The sequence below is a fragment of the Mchenga conophoros genome, linkage group LG7 (genome assembly GCF_057382185.1).
Source record: "Mchenga conophoros isolate Kocher_MC1m ecotype Shallow Benthic linkage group LG7, M_conophoros_male_GT1.1, whole genome shotgun sequence".
NCBI lineage: Eukaryota > Metazoa > Chordata > Actinopteri > Cichliformes > Cichlidae > Mchenga > Mchenga conophoros.
In genome coordinates, this window is record NC_140532.1 from 27,722,426 (window position 1) to 27,745,400 (window position 22,975).

At 39.6% G+C, this 22,975-nt stretch overlaps 1 protein-coding gene across 1 annotated transcript in view; it reads right to left on the reverse strand.

The window, feature by feature from the left end:
* Positions 1–1,314: 1,314 nt before the first annotated feature.
* aass (aminoadipate-semialdehyde synthase) overlaps positions 1,315–22,975 on the reverse strand; it is a 107,977-nt gene continuing 86,316 nt past the window's right edge. Inside the window, exons 14-24 of the mRNA XM_085283230.1 lie at positions 11,129–11,250; positions 9,971–10,100; positions 9,595–9,705; positions 9,063–9,171; positions 5,653–5,793; positions 5,391–5,558; positions 4,663–4,758; positions 4,072–4,187; positions 2,065–2,153; positions 1,803–1,979; positions 1,315–1,637 (exon numbers count right to left, since the gene is read on the reverse strand). Coding sequence (XP_085139356.1) covers positions 1,519–1,637; positions 1,803–1,979; positions 2,065–2,153; positions 4,072–4,187; positions 4,663–4,758; positions 5,391–5,558; positions 5,653–5,793; positions 9,063–9,171; positions 9,595–9,705; positions 9,971–10,100; positions 11,129–11,250 — 1,378 coding nt within the window. The 3' untranslated portion in view covers positions 1,315–1,518. The remainder of the gene's footprint in view (positions 1,638–1,802; positions 1,980–2,064; positions 2,154–4,071; positions 4,188–4,662; positions 4,759–5,390; positions 5,559–5,652; positions 5,794–9,062; positions 9,172–9,594; positions 9,706–9,970; positions 10,101–11,128; positions 11,251–22,975) is intronic.

Below are 22,975 nucleotides of genomic sequence, written 5' to 3' on the forward strand. Positions count from 1 at the left end.
GAGGAAAGACCTGCGAAATCTCTCCGTCCCACACCGTGGGTGCCGCAGTCTCCCACTGAAGGAGCTGCTCAGTGCTGTCACAGTCTGCTGCATGGGGTGGGAGATGTTGTCCAACAGGGATGACAGCTTAGCCGCCGTTCTCCTGTCACTCACCACCTCCACTGGGTCCAGAGGGCATCCTAGAACAGAGCTGGCCCTTCGGATCACCCTGTTCAGTCTCTTCCTGTCCCCAGCAGAGATGCTGCCGCCAATTTTCCAATAGCAAAGTGACCCCAAACACACCTCCAGGCTGTGTAAGGGCTGTTTGACCAAGAAGGCGAGTGATGGAGTGCTGCGCCTGATGGCCTGGCCTCCATAGTCACAGTCGTCTGAAAACGCTCCACGTCCACACTACCGTTTTCAGTCGTTTTCACAGAGTTGTGCGTCCACATTGAAACGCCTAAAACGCTCACGTTCCAGTACTGTGCATGCGTGAAACGCAAGACGATTCGGCCTGCCTCATTTCTGTCAGCCATTTATTTACTTTCCAGCTCTTTGAAACATCGTGCCAAAATGTCAAAGACAAGCACCGAGTTTTTTAATTGGACTAACAATGAGGTGGAGTTGTTGCTGCGAGTAACACAAAAGTACAAAGTTGCAAAAGCGAGTGAGAATTAAAGAATTTGAAGAAAAGCTATCTGGCGCATGTACAAAACTGACATTAATCTTTAATAAGGCTGTCAAAATTGAGAGCAAACAAAACAACTGCTGTGTAATGCCCTCCGCTATCTTTATTTAATTGGTCACTTAACTGCATCACATGAAGTCCTGTAGTGACTTCAGTTAGCACGAGCTTGTGACTCCTTGAAGCTGGATTTGTGTGTACTACCAGTTTCAAGCAGAGATCTTTCTTGTGTAAGTTAAATGTGTTAACCACTACATAAAGTTCTCACTAGTCTTGTGACTCTAATAGGGGACAAAATCTGCTTCATGTTGCTTTCAATAACTATCGACTGTTATCAGTCAGTAAAGTGTTCGCTGAGGTCACAGGAGGGTAATTCTAGACTTCAATAGAATCACACACAAAAAGAGGAGTTGCCCTCTGGCAGCCATTAGAAAGAATGCAGGATAAAGGCACTTGGCACTGAATTTAACACCTCCACCAAGCCTGAAATGGAATGAAAGAACAGTTGTCAAGGTAACAACCACACACATGCACATACATAAAAGAAATTGCTGGATTTATCAGATGGTACTGGGAGCATTATTTGGCAATGGAAATAAGATTGCCCACACAAGAAGGTACAACAAGGTAAACAAAACAATCTACAATGCTTCAGATAACTTTTTATTGTGAATTCAAAAAATCAGGGAACAAACAACCTTCCTGGGTAGGCATGTTAGAGTATTATTATAAACTCAGAATGAAAGCAGGTAGGTGAGCCAGAATCTGTCTGAAGAGTTTAAAGGTCGATTAATGACATGAAATGTAGACAAGATTAGAATTTACAGTCATTTGCTCTTCTTGATGTTGTAGCTCTACTCCTGCAGGGTGCTTTTGGAAATGAAGTGTAGGCCTTCCTCTTTCAGCCGGGCCAGCACTGGTTCGTAGATCTCTTTCACCATTGGAACCACCAGACCCTTTGTATTGATTTCACCTACAAAGTAAGTATAGAGAGCCGGTAACATTATATTCTCAAGTATTTATCTAATATTCAGTGAATGAGGTTGGTGACTAAATTTAGTTTGAACATAGTTTGAATGCTCTCTGTAAAGTGAAAGACCAACGAAAATGAACATTTTTGAAAAGTGAAATCACTAACCGTTAAGAACCATCCGAGCAGCAATGGCTGCTGGGTATCCAACAGTCTTGGCCATGGCTGAGAAGCCGGTGGGGTCGCCATACACCACCAGGCTGATGTGTTTGGTCTCTAGTTCTCCAGTTGGATAGCGAACCCCCACATCGTTTCTCAGAATGATCATGTCTCTTTCTCCCTTATCTGATGACAAGAGGCAATAGTTTTTTTTACACTTGGTGTCACATTTAATACTCCTGTTCTTCTAATATGGTATTAATGAGCTCACCGAATGAAAGTTTAGTTTCCAAATGTTTTGCAAGGGCAGCCAAAATGCTCTCTGCATGGGGCACTAGCTCATCGCCAAGCATCCCTAAGCTGCAGAAATAAAAAAATGGTTATTAAAATAACATAACCGTTACAAAACAATACTTAAGGCTCGAAAGATAATTACTCTGCCCTAATAACCCTACACACTGCAGCGGCAGCCCACGTGTCCTTGGCTACATCTAAAGAGATGAGCATTTGCTTTTTGTGGCTGGGTTGCTGGTGAATTGAATAAATGAACAACAAGTCTTTCAATGTGAGCTGCAAGCGGCTTGCTTTTTACCCTTTAACAACACAGATGGAATGTTTCCAACAGTTCACTTTACCATCAGAGGAATTTACATTTCAATGCCAGTGTGACCCTCTTGCATTCACTGCCAGAACTGTGAGAACAATGACAGCATGAAGCCTTGGTCTGAAGAGACCCTTGGAAAAGCTAATTTAAACTGATGATTGTGCATACTACACCACTTCAGGTGTACTTGTTAGGCAGGCAGTAATAAGTGTGTAGAAGATGCATAGCCTTGCTCTTGGGGCGCTGTGTATAGGGACAACGCAAACTCAGAAGAGCAGTATCAATCACAAAAGAATATACCAGATATTTGGATGTCTGCTAAAGTAGTACAGGATTCCACCAAATGACAAAACAATTCAAATTATTTCAGGCTTCATTTCATCTTTATACTTTTGATAATCACTTTCTGACTTGATAAGGACGAGACTCTTCTGAAAGCTGCCAATTCTCACACACTGACAATATGATACAAGCTTTTACCTTCACATGGTTTCAGACTGGCCAAATATATTGAATAAGGGGAGTTTTAACATTGCATTTAGCTTCAGTGTAAACCATAGATGGTATAAACCAGTGGTCCCCAACCCCCAGGCCGGTCCGTGGCCTGTTTGGTACTGTGAGAATTTAGGCTCGGGTGTGAAATTTATGGCTGTCAGGATTTTTATTGTTAACTCTGTTTCCCTGGGTCTTTTCCCGTGTTGTAGTTATAGGTCTTATTTTGAAATAAATATTTACGCATTACCATAGCAACTAGAGAGCATTAAGGGGCAGAGAGGAGGATGTGACTCTCAGTGTTGTTGGCGCATTTCAGTAGGACGCTGCTAATAAAGTTACACAACTAGTTATTATATTTACAAAGTACCACAGTTCGTCGCTTCATTTTATTTTGTTGTATTTATCGTGACACCTTAGTGGCCGGTCCATGAAAATATTGTCTGGCATTAAACTGTGGCGTAAAAAAAGGTTGGGGACCGCTGGTATAAACAATAAAAGGCGCTGTGACATCACTCACTGGTTTATGAAGTACTGTTTTAAAGCCTCCCTCATCTTCGTGTTTTGAAACCGTATGTAATGAGTGAGCGATAGATCTGCCTGTGAAACTGCTAGTTATTTGCCAGTGTGCATACACAAGATACGAGGCTCAAAATGAACAAAATTTACAAAACTATTTATTTTAACCCCAAATGACTGACTGACCCATAAATTAATCAGCGAAATGTTGTGCACAGAGGCCAGGCCCAAGTGCAGTTTTCTTATTGTGTCCTACTGGACAGGCCTGTTTTTGCAAACACAGGACAGATCCTTGTTGTCATTAGACTTTTTAATTAGATTATAAGGCCACTGGACTCAGTAGTATATAGAGCCTAATCCTGGTTTGAAAAAAATATTAACATACATGGCAGCCATTCTCAGGTTCAAGAGTCTTGACGTCCCTCACATTTTTATTCTACTGTTCCCTTTCCCCCATTTCTATTAATCAGAAAGGCTTGAAAGTGAAAAGTGATTTAGTTTCTGAGATATCTGAAGACTTTTTTTAAAGGACCCATGGACACTATGAGAGAGATGGTACCAAAAGGAAATTTGTTAAAATCTTGAAAACACAATAGGAGAAAGACAGCTTAGCTTTAGTTGACTAAAAGAAGCTATTTTTTTTACTTCAGGGTGGCTTCTCACCATCTCAGAGTGTCCATCCTGAAGTCATCCTGCCCTGTGTGTTCATATACAGCTTGTTCAAAGACATTTTGGGAAACAGAAGAAGATAAATCCATCTGCTGACAGAGGAGTTCTTTCTGTAGAAAGAAGAGAAACAAGTCACTGCATCACATTAATGAATCATGAGACTTCAGGGCTACATTTTGTAGGTGGGCTGCTATTTATTTGGTTCTCTTTGAATTGTCTTTTCAGATAAAAAGTTCTGAGTGTTTTCAGAGAAAACCCTTGTTACATCAATCATCATCAACCAGCTTTTGATTTCTGATAAACACAACCCAAACACGGAGCACTAAGGCTGCTTTTTCTTGTCGAACAGATAGCAGATGACAAATATTGTCTGCTGTATACTCTCATCAATGCCAGAGTGCCCCAGCTCACTGCAGCCTTGATGCTAATAAACAGCAACTGTAATAGGCTCTACTGTCACAGTCAAGAGCTTCAAAGCAGCTTGTTACATTAAACTGAATGACAGAAAGAAGCAGGGTGCACTGTTAACTGACTATTTTCCGCCCACATCTTTGGATGCTTTTGAACACTAAAAGAGGTTCTTACCCATGAAACTGGTGATGACGTGTGCTGCAGGATGGAACTGGGATCGCTGTTGATTAGACCCAGTTTAATGAAACCACTCATGGCCTTCGAGAAACCCTGAGTAACAGGACAAGAACGGAGGTGACCAAAATATGTTAAAATAAATTGGGTTTCAGGTTTAATCAGGGGATTATGTTACACGGAAGGAAAAGGTTTTAAATATTTTGCTGAGTGCTGGATATTTGCAAAGTTACGTGGACACAGAAAAATGTCTATTTTGCGCACCTCAAGATCACAGTGATACCATTGCTGTGCACTGATTGGCCACGCTGATGATTAATGTAGGACTTGTACTTCTGTAGTACAAGTTAAGTTTAAAGCTCATTTTGTACCACTGCCAAATCTGTAGTGAGATTTAATGTTCTGGGCACTTATTACTGATGTGGCTTTGTTTGGTTAGTGTTAACTGATAACTCCATCCTCGTGTCTTAATATGGTCACTCCTGTCTTCAAAAACTAACATGGTAGGTGCCAAAATGCTAACACTGAGGTGTCAAAATGGGGAGTCCAAAACTCATGCATTTCAGAGACTATTTATGCCTTTTATAATCAAAGATAATTATAATTTCAATATTAGATTATTACAGATTATAATTACAATCTAATATTGAATTTAATTATTTCTTAAGCATAATAAATTCTGTATAGCAGTTGTATTTGTATGTGCAGTTTGTCTATGTGTGTTGTACCTTAAAACGCAGAGTTCCTCTGATGAGCGTGTGTGCTGTCTGGATGCCGTATGGCTCAGCGTATTTCGTGCTGTCACGATTCGGAAATCCCTCAAGGTTGAAACCTGGAAAGAAATCCATTGGAGTGGTGGAATCCATCAGAGAGCCACCAGGTGGGACATTTATCACCTCAAAGAAAGACAAAAAAATCGTATCTTTACTGAAAGTAAATAATAATAAAAAAAACATATTAACAATTTATGGTCTTTTGAGACATCCATACCTGGTTGTCTTTGAGAAAAATAGCGGGACTGATAGTGTTGAGGAGGACACCATATGGGCTCCAGCTGAACTTGTAACGAAGAGGATTGTCTGAGCACTCAGGAGCAGGAAGACCACCACAGAATGAGCTGTAGGACTCCACCTAAAATGTATTCAATGCATAAAGAATGATCAGACAGCTACACAAAAATGCAGCTAAAGCTACTGTTGATATGCAGAAAGTACTTAAAATATCTAGTAGCTGGTATATGTTAGTGACCAAACGGAAGCCACTACTCAGTAAAATGCACAAGGGCTCATCTTGAGTTTGCCAAAAGGCACCTGAAGGACTCTGACCATTAGAGGCAAAATGTTCTGGCCTAATGAAACAAAGATTTAACTCTTTGGTCTGAATACTAAGCTTCATGTCTGTTGGAAAATGTGAATTTAATATTTTTTTGAATAAGGCTGTAACATGACAAAATATCAAATACGTAAAGCACTGTAAATACTATCTGGATGCACTAAAGTGTATTTATAATGATACCAACAAATGTAATTTTTTACAGAAATGTCTAACAAAATTGTCCAAGCAAGGAATAGTTGTTAACCGGCAACCAGGTCACTGGCAGCCAAGGATCACTGATACACATCAGGAGAGAAGGCTGGCCCGTTTGGTTTGATTCAACAGACGAGCTACTGTAGCTCAAATTGCTGAAAAACGTACTGCTGATTAGAAAGGTGTCAGAATACAAAGTACATCACAGTTTGTTGCATATGGAGATGCATGGTTTCCAACAATGGGCACCCGAGCATCAGAACTGGACAATAGTGAAACTGAATAATGAAAGACAGTGGCCTTGTCTGATGAATTGCATTTTCTTTTACATTACGTGGCTGGCCGGGTACATTGTTTACCTTGGCAACACCTGGCACTAAGATGCATATGGGAAGAAGACAAGGCATGGGAGCAGTGAGATGTTTTGGGCAATGTTCTGCTGGGAAACCATGGGTCTTGCCATCCATGAGGATGTTACTTTGAAACGTACCACCTACCTAAGCATAGTTGCAGATCATGTACACCCTCTAACCAAAACAATATTCCTTAATAGCTGTAGCCTTTTTGGAGCAGGATTGGTTTAAGGAGGACAAGAACGAGTTTGACCCTAACCCTAACCCTAACTCTCAACCTAATCAAGCTTAATAATCTGTGGCATATGCTGGACAAACAAGTCCTATTTATTCATATTTTTTAATACATTATATTATTTATATATCATAACAGTTGCCTTAAGGTGCTTTATATTGTAAAGAAGCTACAATTATGCAGAGAGAACCCCAACAATCAGATGAAACCCTATTAGCAAGTACTTGGCAGCAGTAGGAAGAAAAAACTTTATATTAACTGGAAGAAACCTCCAGCAGAACTAGGCTCAAGGAGGGTCTAGCCATCTGCCATGACCAGTTGGGATTTAAGGGACAAAAGACACCCTGTGGAAAGGAGCAAGAGATTAATAATAAGTAGTGATTAAAGGCAAAGTGGTGAATAAACACAGCGAGTGAAGAATAAATAATGTTATGCCTGATCAGTGTACCAAGTAATCCCTGTGATCTAATAGTTCAGGCTTTAATCTGATCCAAATATTCAGCTTCTAGTTTTTTGCATTTTTGGTCTTTGTGATGTTAAAGAGAGAGGATATTCTTACAGAGCTATCTCAAGCAAATGGCTATCTGTAAGCGAAGAAACCCAACCTACCTGCTCTTCAGTGCGTTTTTGTAATAGGAGTTGCCAATCAAAAGCAGTGTTGGGCAAGTTACTTTGAAAAAGTAATTAATCATAGTTACTAGTTACTTCTTCAAAAAAGTAACTGAGTTACAAGATTCTAAAAGTAATTAATTATTTGAAAAGTAACTACTGCGTTACTATAAAAAAAAGTTTAAGCCTCTGGGGTCCAAGGGTATAATTGGCCATTTTAAACTACTTTTGATGTTTCCTCTATATTACACCTTTAAAAACTATTTACTTTGCCTTGTTTGGTCTCATCCTTTTCAGCACAACCTCACGTGTCTGAATTTATTTACATAGCAATCAGCTCTTCTGCATTCAATAATATGCCACACAAATTATTTGTGCCACTCCAAATATTTCTGTCCACTATAAAGGAGAACATCACAGCCTGACACCTGCAGGTCTGACAGCAGCAGGTGTATCACTCCTTTTTGTACCTGGAGACAGCAGGTTCATTGTTCTGACACACAACACAAAACTATCCACAACACTACACACTAACTACACAAGACAACACATTAACTACACACTCCAAAAAACACGCATATATATTGTTTATCATGACTCTGGTTTTACGTGGCCTATCAACACAATTGCTTAAAGATGTAGCGCCCAGATTACTTACAGCTACTTCTGTGCAACTGATATGAGATGCGGTAAACTGAACACAGCTTCAACCGTCTGTTTGTTGAAAAATAGTAACGGACCGCATTTTCTTGTTATTAACTGTAATGGCGTTGTAACGATAGGAACAGTAATTAGTTAGATTACTCCTTACTGAAAAAAGTAACACCATTACTTGTAACGCTGTTATTCCCATCACTGATCAAAAGAGAAGTTTAAACGGAGTATGGCGTTACGGAGATGAGTTAAAACTGCTATTTCAGTCTGTGGTTAAACTTAGGGGCTGCACTTGTCTAGTCTAAGTTAAATAAGATTAGTCTCAAAACCTGAATGAGGCAAAGTCACTGTAATATAGTTCACAAATACAAACATGAAACTGAAAATGAGTATAATAGGTCCACTTTAAAGGAGTAATAGTAGGTAGACAATTTTCAATTAGAGAATATTTTTTTCCTATGGTCTCTGAATTCAGCAGCTGTGTGATCCATAATTGGTTAGTTTATGCTTAAAGAAAATCATGCGTGGAAACAAACCTGTCAAATCAGTGCTTACAGAATAACCATTGGATTCAGCTTCCACTGTATGCTGACTGACTGAATGATTGCATGAATAAGCAGGTCTACAGCTGTTCTTAATAAAGTTAGTGACAATTGTATTTATGTATCTGTCAAAGTCTGATCAGGTTAACCACTTGATATGACAGAAGCTGGCATGAATCATTAATCTTGAGTTGTGTCTAGTTTTAAAGTGTTCAGTCTGTCAGAACAATATTGGGTTCAATTTGTTTGTTTACATTACTAGTTTCTAAGAAAAAAACAAAACAAATTCCAGTTCAAAAACTCCACATTAGCCTGTGTCTGTCTGCTTGAACTGGAACCTGTGTGAAACTCAGCATGTGTTGAACATAAAACTTTCCATGTTGAGCCATAGTGTGACTGTCCATGTGTGTTTGAACACTGTTTATATGGCACACATACAGGTGCCAGATTTTCTATCTCAGTGTTGCAATGTTCACTCACAGTGCAGCTTTCAGCTTTGGCTTTGTTGATACACTCCATGGCCAACATGTGGTCGATGCCTGGGTCCAGTCCCATCTCATTCACGATCGTGATCCCTGCTTCTTCTGCACTAATACACACAAATGCATTCAACATGTAAATATGCATTTTCACTTTTCATGACTATATTTCTTAATAATATTAGGGGGGATCTTTTCTGTTTTATTTTATTCTATTTTTGCTATGCATTTCACTTTCTTATCAAAAGAAAAATAAGAAAATGTCATTATAAAATTCAAAGTTTAAACTTTAAAGTCACAGCTTTTTATCCCATAACCTTCAAACGTTTAGCCAGTGCAATAATTATGTGACACAATAAGAAACAAGACTAACATTTGCCTATACATTTGTGCATCCCAAATCCTATGCATATGTTTTACAATAATTTATTAATACTGCTGAGGATGATGTGCACACATAGGAAAATAATAGAGAAACATTTATTGAAAGTAATCCTGAATTCCTAACAGACTTCTGTGGACTTGATCATTACCTGCTCTGCAACGCCTTCATGGCAGGACTAAGGTAGCTGGCTGTCACCATGTTCACCTTCCTCTTTATACAGTGTTTGGCGATAAGCGGATGGAACGAGTAAGGCAGCAAGCTGAGGAGAAGATGAAGGGGTTGACTTAAGTATAAGCGGACTGATATTTTAATCTAATAATGTAATGTTAAATTGTAAAACAGTCCAAAAATAACTGGGCTCCATTAAATTACTTTGGAGATGAAATGATAAAAAAATAAAAAAGAATTTGTTTTGTGGTAATACATATTGTGGTAAAGTATTCATCTGGAATAAATGAAATCATTACAACTTTACACATTACTTAATAATTGCCACCAATGTTATATCTGTCCTGCTGCTATACCTGATGACCAAGTCATGATCTCTGACCAGAGAGTCTAGGTGTCCCTCTTGGCTGCTGACATCCAGCATGACAGGGATGGTGTTGGGGTATTTGGCTGCCAGCTCCTCTGCCTGGCTCAATAGCATCGATGCTAAACGCAAACAAAGAAACAATAACCACTGTTACACATAATTTTCTGGTCTTTGTCAACTTTCTCAGTTTCAGTTTTTTTTAAGACTTTAAGTAATGTACTCTTTACTGTGCTTATAACTGTTAATGTAAGCCACTCAGCTGGACTCAGCTGGAAGTTTGTGGTGTCTTTGTAATCTAGGCCAATTTAATGCAATTATCAATGAATATTGTGGCTCAGGGTTTCATTTATATGTTAGCTCAGTTAACGTGATGCACTGTGCTACCCAAGCTACCCAGAATATATCCATCTTCTAGATATAGTCAATGGCACTCATTATTATAATAATAACACCAAGATACCTAAAGTCCTAAGTTGGACAAGAACCCCAATGGTAAGATTTACACTTTAAGGGTAGTGTTAGAAGTGTTTTATCACTTTTACTAGAGATGAAACAATATGATTTATGATAAACTGTATCTAAGTGAACTTCCTCAGGCTAAAGGAATAAGTCACAGTTAAGCTTCTTAAAGATGAAAATATTTAAAATAGCAATGAAAGTCCTCTGACTCTCAGCCAAACTGCAGAAGTAAGTCTTCTTGGGGTCCAACATGGTAACAGAAATCTAACAGGCTAACCAGCATTAAGGTTGACACCAGTATACTGATGCAATGTTTTCACTCTGTTGATCTCCAAAGCCCCGAAACAATTTAATCTCAGTAGAAGTACATACATCTATGTTAAGAGGGAAAACATGGTCAGTCAGTAACCTGCACTGCTTACAGTTACCTTTTGGCAGAGTTGAGTAAACACTGACTAACACTGTTCAAGGTTGTGATGTGTCCATTAGATGGGGTATACAAATCACTCACTCCTCATAATACTTTCAAAGAGACCAAACTAACCCTTTATAAAAATATTAAACATTGACCGTTGGTTTCATTATTTATCTGAAAATGATAAACTTGACAATAAAGACTGACATGAATTTTAATCCCACAAAAGCCCAGAACATTTCAGTCTTAATAAAGTTTAACAGGCAAACTCACCCACAGTAACCTGGGTGCCCTGATCACGGGTCAGATACTCCACAACAGGTCCAGACACATATCCTGAACCCAACAGCAGAACTCGCTTCATGCCGGCCTTCTTCATGATCTGAGTTTTCTCCCTTAAGAACATCAGACAGGCTGGGTTATTATGGTAAAGCATGACAACATTTCAATTTCTGAGCCTCCAAGTGGGAAAGTTACATACTGAACTCCACAGATTTGAGTTCAGTACCTAAAACTAGAGATGGCACGATACCACTTTTTTATGTCCGATACCGATATCATAAATTTGGATATCTGCCGATACCGATATGAATCCGATATAGTGTGTTTTTAATCAATAAAACTGTTTTTTTAATATCTTGCTGCATTTTGTATAAGTTCATACTCAAGTTTAAATAAACAACAACACTAAAGCTATTCTGTTATACCTGTATGTAAAAAAATACACTGCACCCAAAATATTTCATAGTTCAGCAATACTGATCAATCTAATAAACTTAAACCTACTCCATCCTTCCTATTCTGGTATTTTAAAGAGTACTTAGCAGAAATATTAAGCAACCTAACTAATAGGGTTGCAAACTCCCAGCAAAAAAAAATAAATACCTACACCTCATGATGCTTAATCGACATAATCAACTTTAATTTGATGCAGTGTGAAAAAAAAATGCACAGAATTAAATTATTTTTCAAGAATAATTAAATAGATTCAACATCTTCCTTCAACAGAATTGCAGACTGCACAGATGGTACCTTCCCAAAGGAAAAAGCACTATAGCTTACTAGGGTATATTAGACTTATTAGTTACTATATACAGTAATTGACTTCTATACATTTTACATAAGATTAAAACTTTGGGTGTAAGATTCAGATAATTATTTATTAAAAGCTAGACATTTTAAATGAGAATAAGAAAGAAAAGTATGTCTTTGTGCCCCCTTTTCCCTGTTAATGCCCTATCGGGCCCCCTGGCTAAACTTTGCTAGATCCGCCCCTGCACAGTTACCAGCCGTTAGCTATGTAAAAAAAGATCCTGGTGTAGAAAGTAATATTAAATAAATTCTAACAACAGCTTATCAAGGTTAAACGTGCTGCAGTTGTTCAGCCGCTGGTTTCCTCTTTCTGGCACGAAGTAGGCGATAAACAAACAAGAGAGTCACGACAGAAAAGCCAATCAGCTGATCATTAAGGAGTTTCATGATTGAAGTAGCAGCAAGAAGAGGCAGTCGCTCCAGGTATTGGTTGTTAAGCTTAACGCGGGAATGCTTTACAAACATTCAGAGATGAACTTACACACTTGCTTTACTTCTCTCTGGGATAACTTTCTCAGAGATGAAATGCTGGTTTGGTAGCGAGGCTCCAAATACACCCAGCCGCTCTATCATGTGAGCATACTGCTCCGACTTGCTAAGGTTATAAGCCGAGTTACGCCGTGTTGCAAGTTTTGTGAGGTGCTTTTTTGATATTTAATGGATCGGATTACATTTTTATTTCTATCCAATATCCGATCCAGCAATTTACGTCAGTATCGGACCGATACCGATACGTAATATCGGATCGGTCGATCTCTACCTAAAACATGAGATTTCAAAAACTGAAGCACAGCATACCTAGGATATCAGATATGGATATTTGTTGCAAATAAAAAAGGAACACCAGAGATGCAGTTCATGAAACTCTGATTCCTTGCTCATTCATCTGTTTGCACTGATCATGTTTGCACTGATCACCACCTGCACTCATGTATATATCTATCTACTTAGCACTTTTAATTCTTATTTTTATGTCTATTTAAGCGTTATATGACAGTATGTTTGCACTAAGTACCGCAGCAATTTCCTAATGTTGTAAACCTGCTCAACATTTGGCAATAAAACCCTTTCTGATTCTGATTAATGTTTCCATCTGATCCTTAAAACTGTATGATTTGACTGGAACAACACAAATTACAGGTTTTCTGGTCGAATCATTTAAAGCAACAAATAAAAGTTTTAGATGACGAAGCTGTCAATACAATTCCGTCATATTTTGTCAGTTCCGTTGGAGCAGCCTTTCAACGCCTCTCTCTGTCTCTCGCTAGCAAAGTTGACCCAGACAACAAAGTAAAGCTAGTTTTCAGCTACGAGCACGACACAAACCCGACGTATTAGCCAGAGGTCCCTTTACTATGGTTCGGAGCCGTGGACCTGTTTTATATACGCGTGGAATAGTTTTCCATACGAGATCGCTGCAAAAAGTGCAGCCTTACGTAATGTCCACCCTACTGTTACTCATTTTATATTAAGATTTAAAAATCTAGTTGGCACTGGTATGACAAGTAGCCTTCAGTAATAGTAATAAATCACACAGCAATAGTTAGGGATGGGTACTGGTGTTCTGACATAAACGGTAGTAACCAGACCGAAAAGCAGCGCACATTTCGGTGCTTTATTTCGGTGCTTTTTTTTTCCTGAGCTGTGATACACTTCTAGCCAATCATTTTACGTTTCCGAGGATAGTAGGCGGGCCCAGGTACATACGTTCTTTTAGAGCAGAGCTACAGATTAAAAATGCCCAAGGCGAAGCGGTCAAAAGTCTGGCTGTACTTCACAGCAAAAGATACAAACTCAGCAGCTTGCAACAAGTGCTTTAAGCTGATACTGTGATACTGTCAAAGGAGGTAACACCTCAAATCCGATGAAATACCTGGCGACGCATAGAGGGCTTTTTTTTTAAAAGCCGAGAAATGCGCCGTATTTGATAGCTTGCTGCGAGACCTCACACTGAACACATCTACTGCGGGTGTGGTGCCTGTTATCAGACCCGGAGTTAGCAACATCCCCCCAAAAACACGAAGAGGAGAGTCCTGGCCCCTAGCCCTGCCAGTGTAGCAGAAATGATGAGGATGATGCAGCAGCAGCCGTTCTTCTCTGCGTGAGTAGCTTAATGTTGTTCGTGTGTAATTTACGTTGAGTAGGCTAACCACGTTATTACATTAATGCATGTAAGGTGAACTAGCAAACACCATCATAGCTACATGCGGCTGTCTTCTTGTTTGATGGCAGATACTCCCTTCACCCTGGCCAAAAAGGCTAAAATGACAAAAGAAAAAGAGGGAAACAGCTAAACATGAGAGGTTTAGGACAAAGTTTGTGTTTTTTCCATTGTTTAAGCACTGCTTCCAGCCAAGAGTGATACCATATATGCCCCATAGCTGAAGAAAAGGCTAACATTGTTATCTTTTTACAAAAAAACAGCTGAACATGAGAGGTTTTTGGACCAATTTTGTGTTCTCCATTCTTTAAGCACCGGTTTGAGCACCGTTTGAGCACCGGCACCGTTTCAAAAGTACCGATTTGGCACCGGTATCGGATAAAACCTAAACGATACCCATCCCTGGCAATAGTACATTCATGTTGTTGTAAAAAGCATGATAATATATTAAGTAATCTAAAGTATTCAGAATACGTTACTCTCACTGAGTAACGTAACGGAATACGTTACAAAATACATTTTGGGGCATGTAATCTGTAATATGTAGTGGAATACATTTTAAAAGTAACCTTCCTAACACTGTTAAAATCTTTATTTTTGAAAAAATGAATTCAGTCATTAATAGTTATGGTTAAACAAATGCTTGGCTTAACAAAATGTCCACCTACTGTTACTCATTTATATTATGATTTTAACATCTAGTTGGTATTGGTATGGTGAGTAGCCTTCAGTAATAGTAATAAATCACACAGCAATAGTACATTCATGTAGTTGTAAAGTATTCAGAATACATTACTTCTATAATCTTTGGTGGAATACATTTTAAAAGTAACCTTCCCGACACTGTCAACAGGTTAGCACCTCATACCACAGTGCAGCAAAGCAGTCTCATGAGCGCTGGGAAGGACGAGCCCAGAGCCCAAAACAGACAGTGTAGGAGATGACAAGGTTAGTAATTGTATGGTGAATTTCAGTTATCTTGATTGGCAAAAGAAAAGTAAATACAAAATCTGCTTCTCACATATAGGGTATTTCCAAGATTTTTTTTTCAAAACTTCTCCAATTTCTTTCATTACAGCTGTCCTGTGCCAGATGTTCTGTTGACCCACAGTGAGAGGCATCATTTCACAAACACCAGGAAGACTGAAACTCATCGCCGGGATCAAGCAGGGCTCGTGATCTTCACCAGCAGCTCCCTCACAAGAAGGATAAACCCAGCATTTCATGAACACTGATGGAGACCTTTGCTTTGTGTAATGTTAGAAGTACTCAGATAATCCTCAGAGGGTCTGGACTTTTACATAATAGAATAGAATAGAATAGAATTCAACTTTATTGTCATTGCACATGCACATGGCAACGAAATCCAGTTTGCATCCATCCAGAAGTGCTTTAGCCATGATATAGATATATTACAATATATATTAGCAATAATATAGATATGTAAGTATATTACAGAAATAGGTCTATTATGGTATGTTATAATGTACACGGTATGAAGTATGTTAAGAATATTCTATAACTATAAGTATGTACAGGCTGTAGTGAGTACAAGCTATGTACAGGATATGAACAGGATATAAATATGTAATAAAAAACTATACAGAAATCTGAGATATACAGTTATACAGAAATGTGAACTATGCAAGTTATAAACAGTTGTAGGATTAAAAATTATCGTATGTACAGAATGATTATTTACACAGAACTATACCGTAGTGCAGTTAAGTAATAGCTATAGCTATAAGCTATAGTAATTTATAAGCTATAGTAAAGCTTTAAGTCCTGTAGAAAGTTAAATATATTTTGTGCTCACTGGTTACTCTGGTATGAATGACTCTGAATTACTTTATGATAAATAACACACTATTGCCTAAAAACAGTGAAAGAATTCCAGATCACAAGTTTTTAGTTCAAATACAAGTAACAACCTTTGACTTTAATCAGGTTTTATTTAATTGTGTCAGAGAAAACATCATGTGCTCTTCATGTAGCTGAGTACATTCAGTGTTTAAAACAGAAGTTGTGCAGGTCTGAGATCAGCAGTTTTCTGAAACACCAAACTGAGGTACTGTTAATGCTGATGTATAGTGACACAGTTACAGGGGTGATTAATCCTTCTGACTTTTTGTCTTTAAATTTATCAATAAAACAGCTGCAGCTTTCACTGACAGCACATGTGGTACTTTAACCTTTGTACTGTTTTCTTCAGTTAATTTTGGAGTTACTACAAAGATTGAAGATATAGGATGATCTGTCTGCTGTCACTGGGTGGTGCTGAGGTCTGAATCTGAGGACGGCTCCTGTAATCACAAACAGAACAGAATGATCACAAACTGAAATATAAAGTTTATCTTTCAAATCTGAAATAGAGCTGTTCCTTCTCTGTCCTCACACACTCGGGATCTGAAGTTGTTCAGTCCTACAGTTCTGCCGACAGCTGACATATGAGCTGTTTATTTTTTATTTGTTTTAAAGGCCTTATATACTAACACATTTTCTAATATCATGTTTACCTTTGAGTTGTTGATACTTTATAAATGGACATCTGCAAAGATGAGATGATGGAGCTAGGTAGCTAGCTAAGGACCTAAATTACGGATTAGTTTACAAACACATTTAACTTACCAAAAATAATGCGGTGGGGCCTCAGGTCCTCCTGTCCGGTAGTCCAATTTACTGAAGAACACCTCAGGCTGTCACTTTGAAATAGTCGGTAATGTAAACGCTGGACCTCTCAGCATCTGCCATTCCCGAACAGACACGTGCAAGTTTGTCCGTGACCACAGCCGCGTCGTCAGTGTTTTCTCCAGTCATTGGTCAGCATTATAATATATGCAAATACATGCAAAATCTTGCATTGAAACTGAAAAAAAAAAATGTAAGCGAAAACAAAAAAATTACAGTTTCAATTAATTTTTTTTCAGTTTCAATGCAAGATTTTTCAGTACATTTATTTCAGTTACAATATTTTTTTTCGGTTTCGTTTCAAGGTGGCATCGTTCTGATTCCATAGTCTTTCCCTTTTCACGTAAATGGCCTCTGTGTTGTGCCATCCGCTTTGTCAGAGGTTGGGAGAGTATTCCAGTGTGTACAGCTGATCTGGGACTGCTGCAATGATCTGGTGTCCACATCGGATGGGAGGTAAGCATGGGAGGAGGCGTTGGATTCGGGGGAGGGAGAGTGATAGTGAGGACGTATCAGTATCAGTGTACATGTTTCATGCGTGTGCATGTGTGTGTGTGTGTGTATCCCATGTTCATCTGAGAGAAAGTGTCACCACACCCGGTTAAGCGAAGGTCAACAGTCACTGTAGTGTTCTGTTGCAGAGTGTAGCAACTCTGGTTAAACACCAAGCTAAACCTCTCTCAATGAATACATGAGTCCGAGTAGACGTGACTTTTTACTCAGAATCTTCATTTGACAAGCGGTGAAAACTGTGGTTGAAAAGACATAAATATTGTATCACGAAATAACTCAAAATATGACTTTACATCTTCGTGTTAGCTTGAGCAACAGTAATGATCATCAAAAGGAATGCCTTTTTTAACATGTACATATCAACCTCCATGAATCACAAATAAAATATAATTTTTAACAAATACCGCTATTTATGCCTTTTTAACACCTTCATCATGAAATATATACACTTACGGAGTTGCCTGAACGATGTTCCCAAGTGGATGGCTGTGGATAAGCCTCAGAGCAAAACCGCATGTCACTCTCCCTCTTAGAGCAACCAGGATGAGGAATTAAACAGGAAATGAAGCAATACAGGGAACCCACCAGGAAGTGAGGTTATTAGCAAGTTCACCTTCAAAATTAAATCTTCTTAACATGTTTAACTCTTTTTACTGTTCTTTTTAACTTAACTACAAACAAATTAATTATTTTAAAGCAAACATTAAAGATAAATGACGTAAATGCCTTTGAGGCATCACAGTCTCCAGTGGATCCAGGTGGCCTTGAAGGAGGTACAAAGAATTCTGACAACAATCCTGTTATTTAGTATTTAGTATTTAGTATTTTAGTATTTATTTATTTATTGTCATTGTCAAGAACAATGAAATTGCGTTTGGGGCTTCCATACAACCCAAAAAAAAAGAAGAAAATAATAAATACCCCTTAAAACCCAAGTGTACATATTTAACCCAGTGTGACTCCAATGCAATAAGACAATCCTTAGCAATAATGTTCGTAGAAATTCAGACAAAGACCTGAGAAACATGACAAAATACAACAATGCAACCCATTCAATATTATTGTACTGTGAGATATGATATCAGATATGATAGTTATCTATTTAAGAAAGAGGGGGGGGGGGCAGGAGGGGGAAGAGAATAAAGATATGATGCACCAATGCAGACCAGTTCATTGCTATTAAGAAGTTGGATATGGTTATTGTCCGTGAGAGGGGGGCAGAGAGTTCAGGAGCCTCACAGCCTGTGGATACAGGCTGTTGGCCAGTCTGGATGTTCTGGCCTGTATAGACCTGTACCTTCTCCCTGAGGGCAGCAGATGGAAAAGGTGGCGCGCAGGGTGATGTTGGTCCCGCAGGATACTGTGCACCCTCCTCAGACAGCGAGTGGGGAAGATATTACTGATCTCTGGCAGACTTGTTCCAATAATTCTGCCAGCTTCTTTCACCACCCGCTGGAGTGCTTGCTGATCGGCCTTGGTGCAGCTGGGGAACCACACTAGAAATCCATACGTCAGAACGCTGCTGATGGCACAGTTGTAGAAGTTCAACATCAGAGATCTGGGAATGTGTGCGCTCCGCAGTCTCCTCAGGTAGTAGAGGCGCTGTTGGGCCTTCCGTACAACTGAGGTGATATGGTTGCCCCAGGACAGGTCCTCGGTCACAGTTACCCCCAAGAATTTAAAACTGCTCACCCTCTCCACCGCCTCACTGCCAATGAAGAGAGGCAGATGGTTGTTATGACCCCTCTTCCGGAAATCTACAATGATCTCCTTGGTCTTTTTGGTGTTTAAGACCAAGTTATTGTCGTGGCACCATGACTCTAGTTGTTGCACCTCTGTCCTATAGTTTGTCTCATCATTGTTGGATATAAGTCCGAGCACTGTAGTGTCATCTGCAAACTTAACAATGAGATTGGACGCGCAGGAGGAAATACAGTCATGGGTGAAGAGAGTGTATAGCAGAGGGCTCAGAACACACCCCTGAGGGGCACCGGTGTTGACCACAAGGGTGGAAGAGGTGTTCTTACCCACTCTGACACTCTGTCTACGGTTAGTGAGGAAGTCCACAATCCAGTTGCACAGAGAGGAGTTAAGTCCCAGTTGGTGGAGTTTGGGACGGAGTTTGTATGGCCGGATGGTATTAAAAGCCGAGCTGTAGTCTACAAAGAGGAGCCGTGCATAGGTGTTCCTGTGTTCCAAGTGCTTCAGTAATGTGTGCAGCACTGTGGCGATCGCATCCTCGGTTGACCGGTTCTCCCTGTATGCAAACTGGTGCGAGTCCAGGGATGGTGGAAAAGCAGCTCTGATGTGTTTAATGACCAGTCTCTCCAGGCATTTGGCGGGAATGGGGGTGAGTGCCACAGGTCTGAAATCGTTCAGACATGTGACATTTGACTGTTTTGGGATGGGAACGATGGTTGCTGCTTTGAAACAGGATGGTACCAGTGAACAGGACAACGAGGTATCATGGGAAGAATTTGTTGTTCCAGTCAGCTTCAACCTTGGTAGGCCTTCAGCTGGCGCCAGGGGGGCCGCATGAAGTGAATGTTTGGGTTTAGTGTGACAACTTCATCCAATTTTTACAGTTGGTCTAATGTCCATCATGGCAATGTTCCCTCTAAGCTGCGCGCGTGCGCACTGCTGGCATGGTCTCTGCGCACAGAAAAAAAATCTAACCAGAATTGAAATTAAAATTAATACTTTAACAATTCTGTTTTGCAGTGTTAGTCAGTAAGTGACTGGCTGCTCCAGTATGGGATTAGAACGATGCCACCTTGTCCCATAGTCCAGCCAATAATGCAATTCACATTCGTATATACGCAGCTAATCAACGTCGTTGACAGGCTATGACAGCGTCCTTATGTGCTGACACTGGTGTTTTAGCCAGCAAACCGGCTGATGAGGAGTGACGCCACGTTAATGTCAACGCGCACAACCATTGGAGATGTGAGCAGGACAGACGGAACAATTGAAGGAAAAAGTGTGGACTTTATACCAGTTTTTAAATTGTGTTGATAGGCCACGTAAAACCAGAGTTATGATAAAAATATATGCAATGTTTGGTTTTCTTCCTGAATACTATCGTTGTTTATATTTAGTGCGGGAAGAAATGGTAAAAACAGCGTTTTATACGGAAAACACTCAAAAGCTTGTGAGCAAAAACAAAACCAAAAAACCCCACCCTTTCCTATTGGTGGAAAAATGTACCATGCCAACCAATCCAAAAAATGATATGGCAACATTAGGGGTGCAACGATATTCGTATCGATATTGAACCGTTCGATACAGTGCTTTCGGTTCGGTACGCATATGTATCGAACAATACAACATTTGTAATTTATTTTATCAACTTTCCTTCTGATGATGCTGTCTGTGTTGAGCGCTCAGTGAATCTGCGCTCGACAGTGCAGCCTAGGCGGAGTAGTCGAACGCAGATTCAGTGAGCGCAGGGCAAGCTAGCGAGACAGAAGTTAAGCTCTCCTTGCAACATGGCAAATTGAACCTCCCCCACCCTCATTCAGATCTGGTGTTTGGAATTATTTTGGTTTTCATGTGACGTATGACCCTGAAGGTAAGCGCGTCATGGACTAAAGTAAAACAGTATGTTGGATGTGCCACGCAATGCTCAATTACATGGGTGGGAGCTAGTGTGTTAGCGCAGTTAGCTCGTTAACGTGTTGGCCGTCCAGCCCCACGCACGGGGCGATCCGCGGTAGCTCGTTAACGGAGATTTGCCGTGTTGTGGCGTTAACGTCATTTCAACGAGATTAACGCTGACAGCACTAGTGAGAACACAACGAATATGACTGCACATTTATGCTGACATCATCCTAGTGCAAAGACAAGTGGAAGCAGACAAAAACAACAAGCGCGCATGCTACAAACTTTACCCGAGTCATTTAGACAGCTGTTAGCACAGGATTCTCCTTATGGGGACCTGATATGTTTAATATGCTGCTGAGAATAAAGCCCAGAAGAAGCGTATAGTATAGCTTTTATTTTGGAAAGAGCCATTTCTCTGTAATAAACTCTCTTTTCCAAAGATGAGTGATTCCTCGATCAGATATATTTTTTTTATTACTTTGTTATTTCAGCGACATTCAATTTAAAAACTGTACTTTTGAGTTAAAATATATATTTATAATTTTAATAAATGACAAATTAAAAAGGCATGAACATTTTTTTTGTATCGAAAAAATATCGAACCGTGGCACCAAAGTATCGAACCAAACCGAATTGTGAATTTTGTGTATCGTTGCACCCCTAAGCAACATGGTATTTTGTTGTTTAGGAAGGGGGAAGTTTTAGGAGTGACGGCGGTGTTTTGAGATGTGAGAGATTTGCGACGTTTAGCGCAAATCATGTGTAGTTAGTGTGTTTTGTTGTGTAGTTAGTGTGTAGTGTAGTCAATAGTTTTGTTGTGTGTGTCAGAACAATGAGGCGACTGCTGAACGTTACAGGTGTTACAGGAGTGATACATCTCCTGTTGTCAGGCCTGCAGGTATCAGGCTGTCGTTCTCCTTTATCTCATAGTGGACAGAAATTATTTTTTGGAGGGGCACAAATAATTTGTGTGGCATCAAATTTGATGCAGAACAGCTGATTGTTTTGTAAATAGTTTGAAATGCTTATTTAAAAAAAAAGCCTTGGCTGCATTTTTAGGTAAACAGCTGCAAAAACTTTGTTGTTTGCATAACTCAGTTACTTTTTTGAAAAAGTAACTATATAACTAGAAAAATTTGCATTTCCTGCGAAAATGCTGTGTGGATGCCTTAACGCTGAAGATGTCTGCTGAAAAAAGCTGAAAAAGTTGAAAAAAAAAACAAAACATTGCACTGAGCAGGATTTGAACCTGGCCCTTCTGGTCTAAAGGCGGCGATTCACCTCAGTGCACCAAACTCATTCACACAAAGAAGAGGTGGAGAGAGTGACAATTGTGGTGAAATTAGCAGAAGCTGCTTAGAATTGTGCTGATAAGAGGTGAAAAAGATAAACATTTGGCAGAAAAGAGGTGAATCAGAAGAATTTCTGCTGAAAAGAGGCAAAGAAGCAAAAAGATGAGCTGAAAAGAGGTGTAGAAGCAGAAGTGCTTGCTGAAGATGGCTGTATGTGTAATGACACACTGGAGAGCAGTGACACACAAGAAAGCAGAGCGCATGCAAGCAGGGAACATGTGTAGCAACTGTCACAGGTAGGATTCAAACCTCTGCCACCGGGTCTCACGGCAGATGCCCTACCCTCTGAGCGAAATGAGCTCTGGTCACAAGCAAAGATATGATGAGAGGGACAATGTGCACTGTGGAGCAGAAGCTCAAATTAGCAGAAAAGAGGTGAAGAGGAAGAACTTTGTTGTGAAATGAGGTAAAGAAACTGAAATTTGTGCTTAAAAAAAGTGAAAAAGCTGAACTCTGAAATCCTGCTAAAACAGCAGAAGAGGCTGATATTTTTCAGCTACTCATTGAGCCAAACTGGTTCCCACGTAACTGAAAAAAGGTGGAAAAGCTTACAATTCTAATGAAAACAGCAGAAGAGGCTGAGATTTGTGCTGATAAGAGGTGAAAATGCTGAACCAATCAGAGGTACTGCTTCTGTCTGCTTCATCAGGCTGTGTACTTGTATGTATTTCTGCCATAGACTGTTAACAAGAATCTGAGGTCCATATTAGA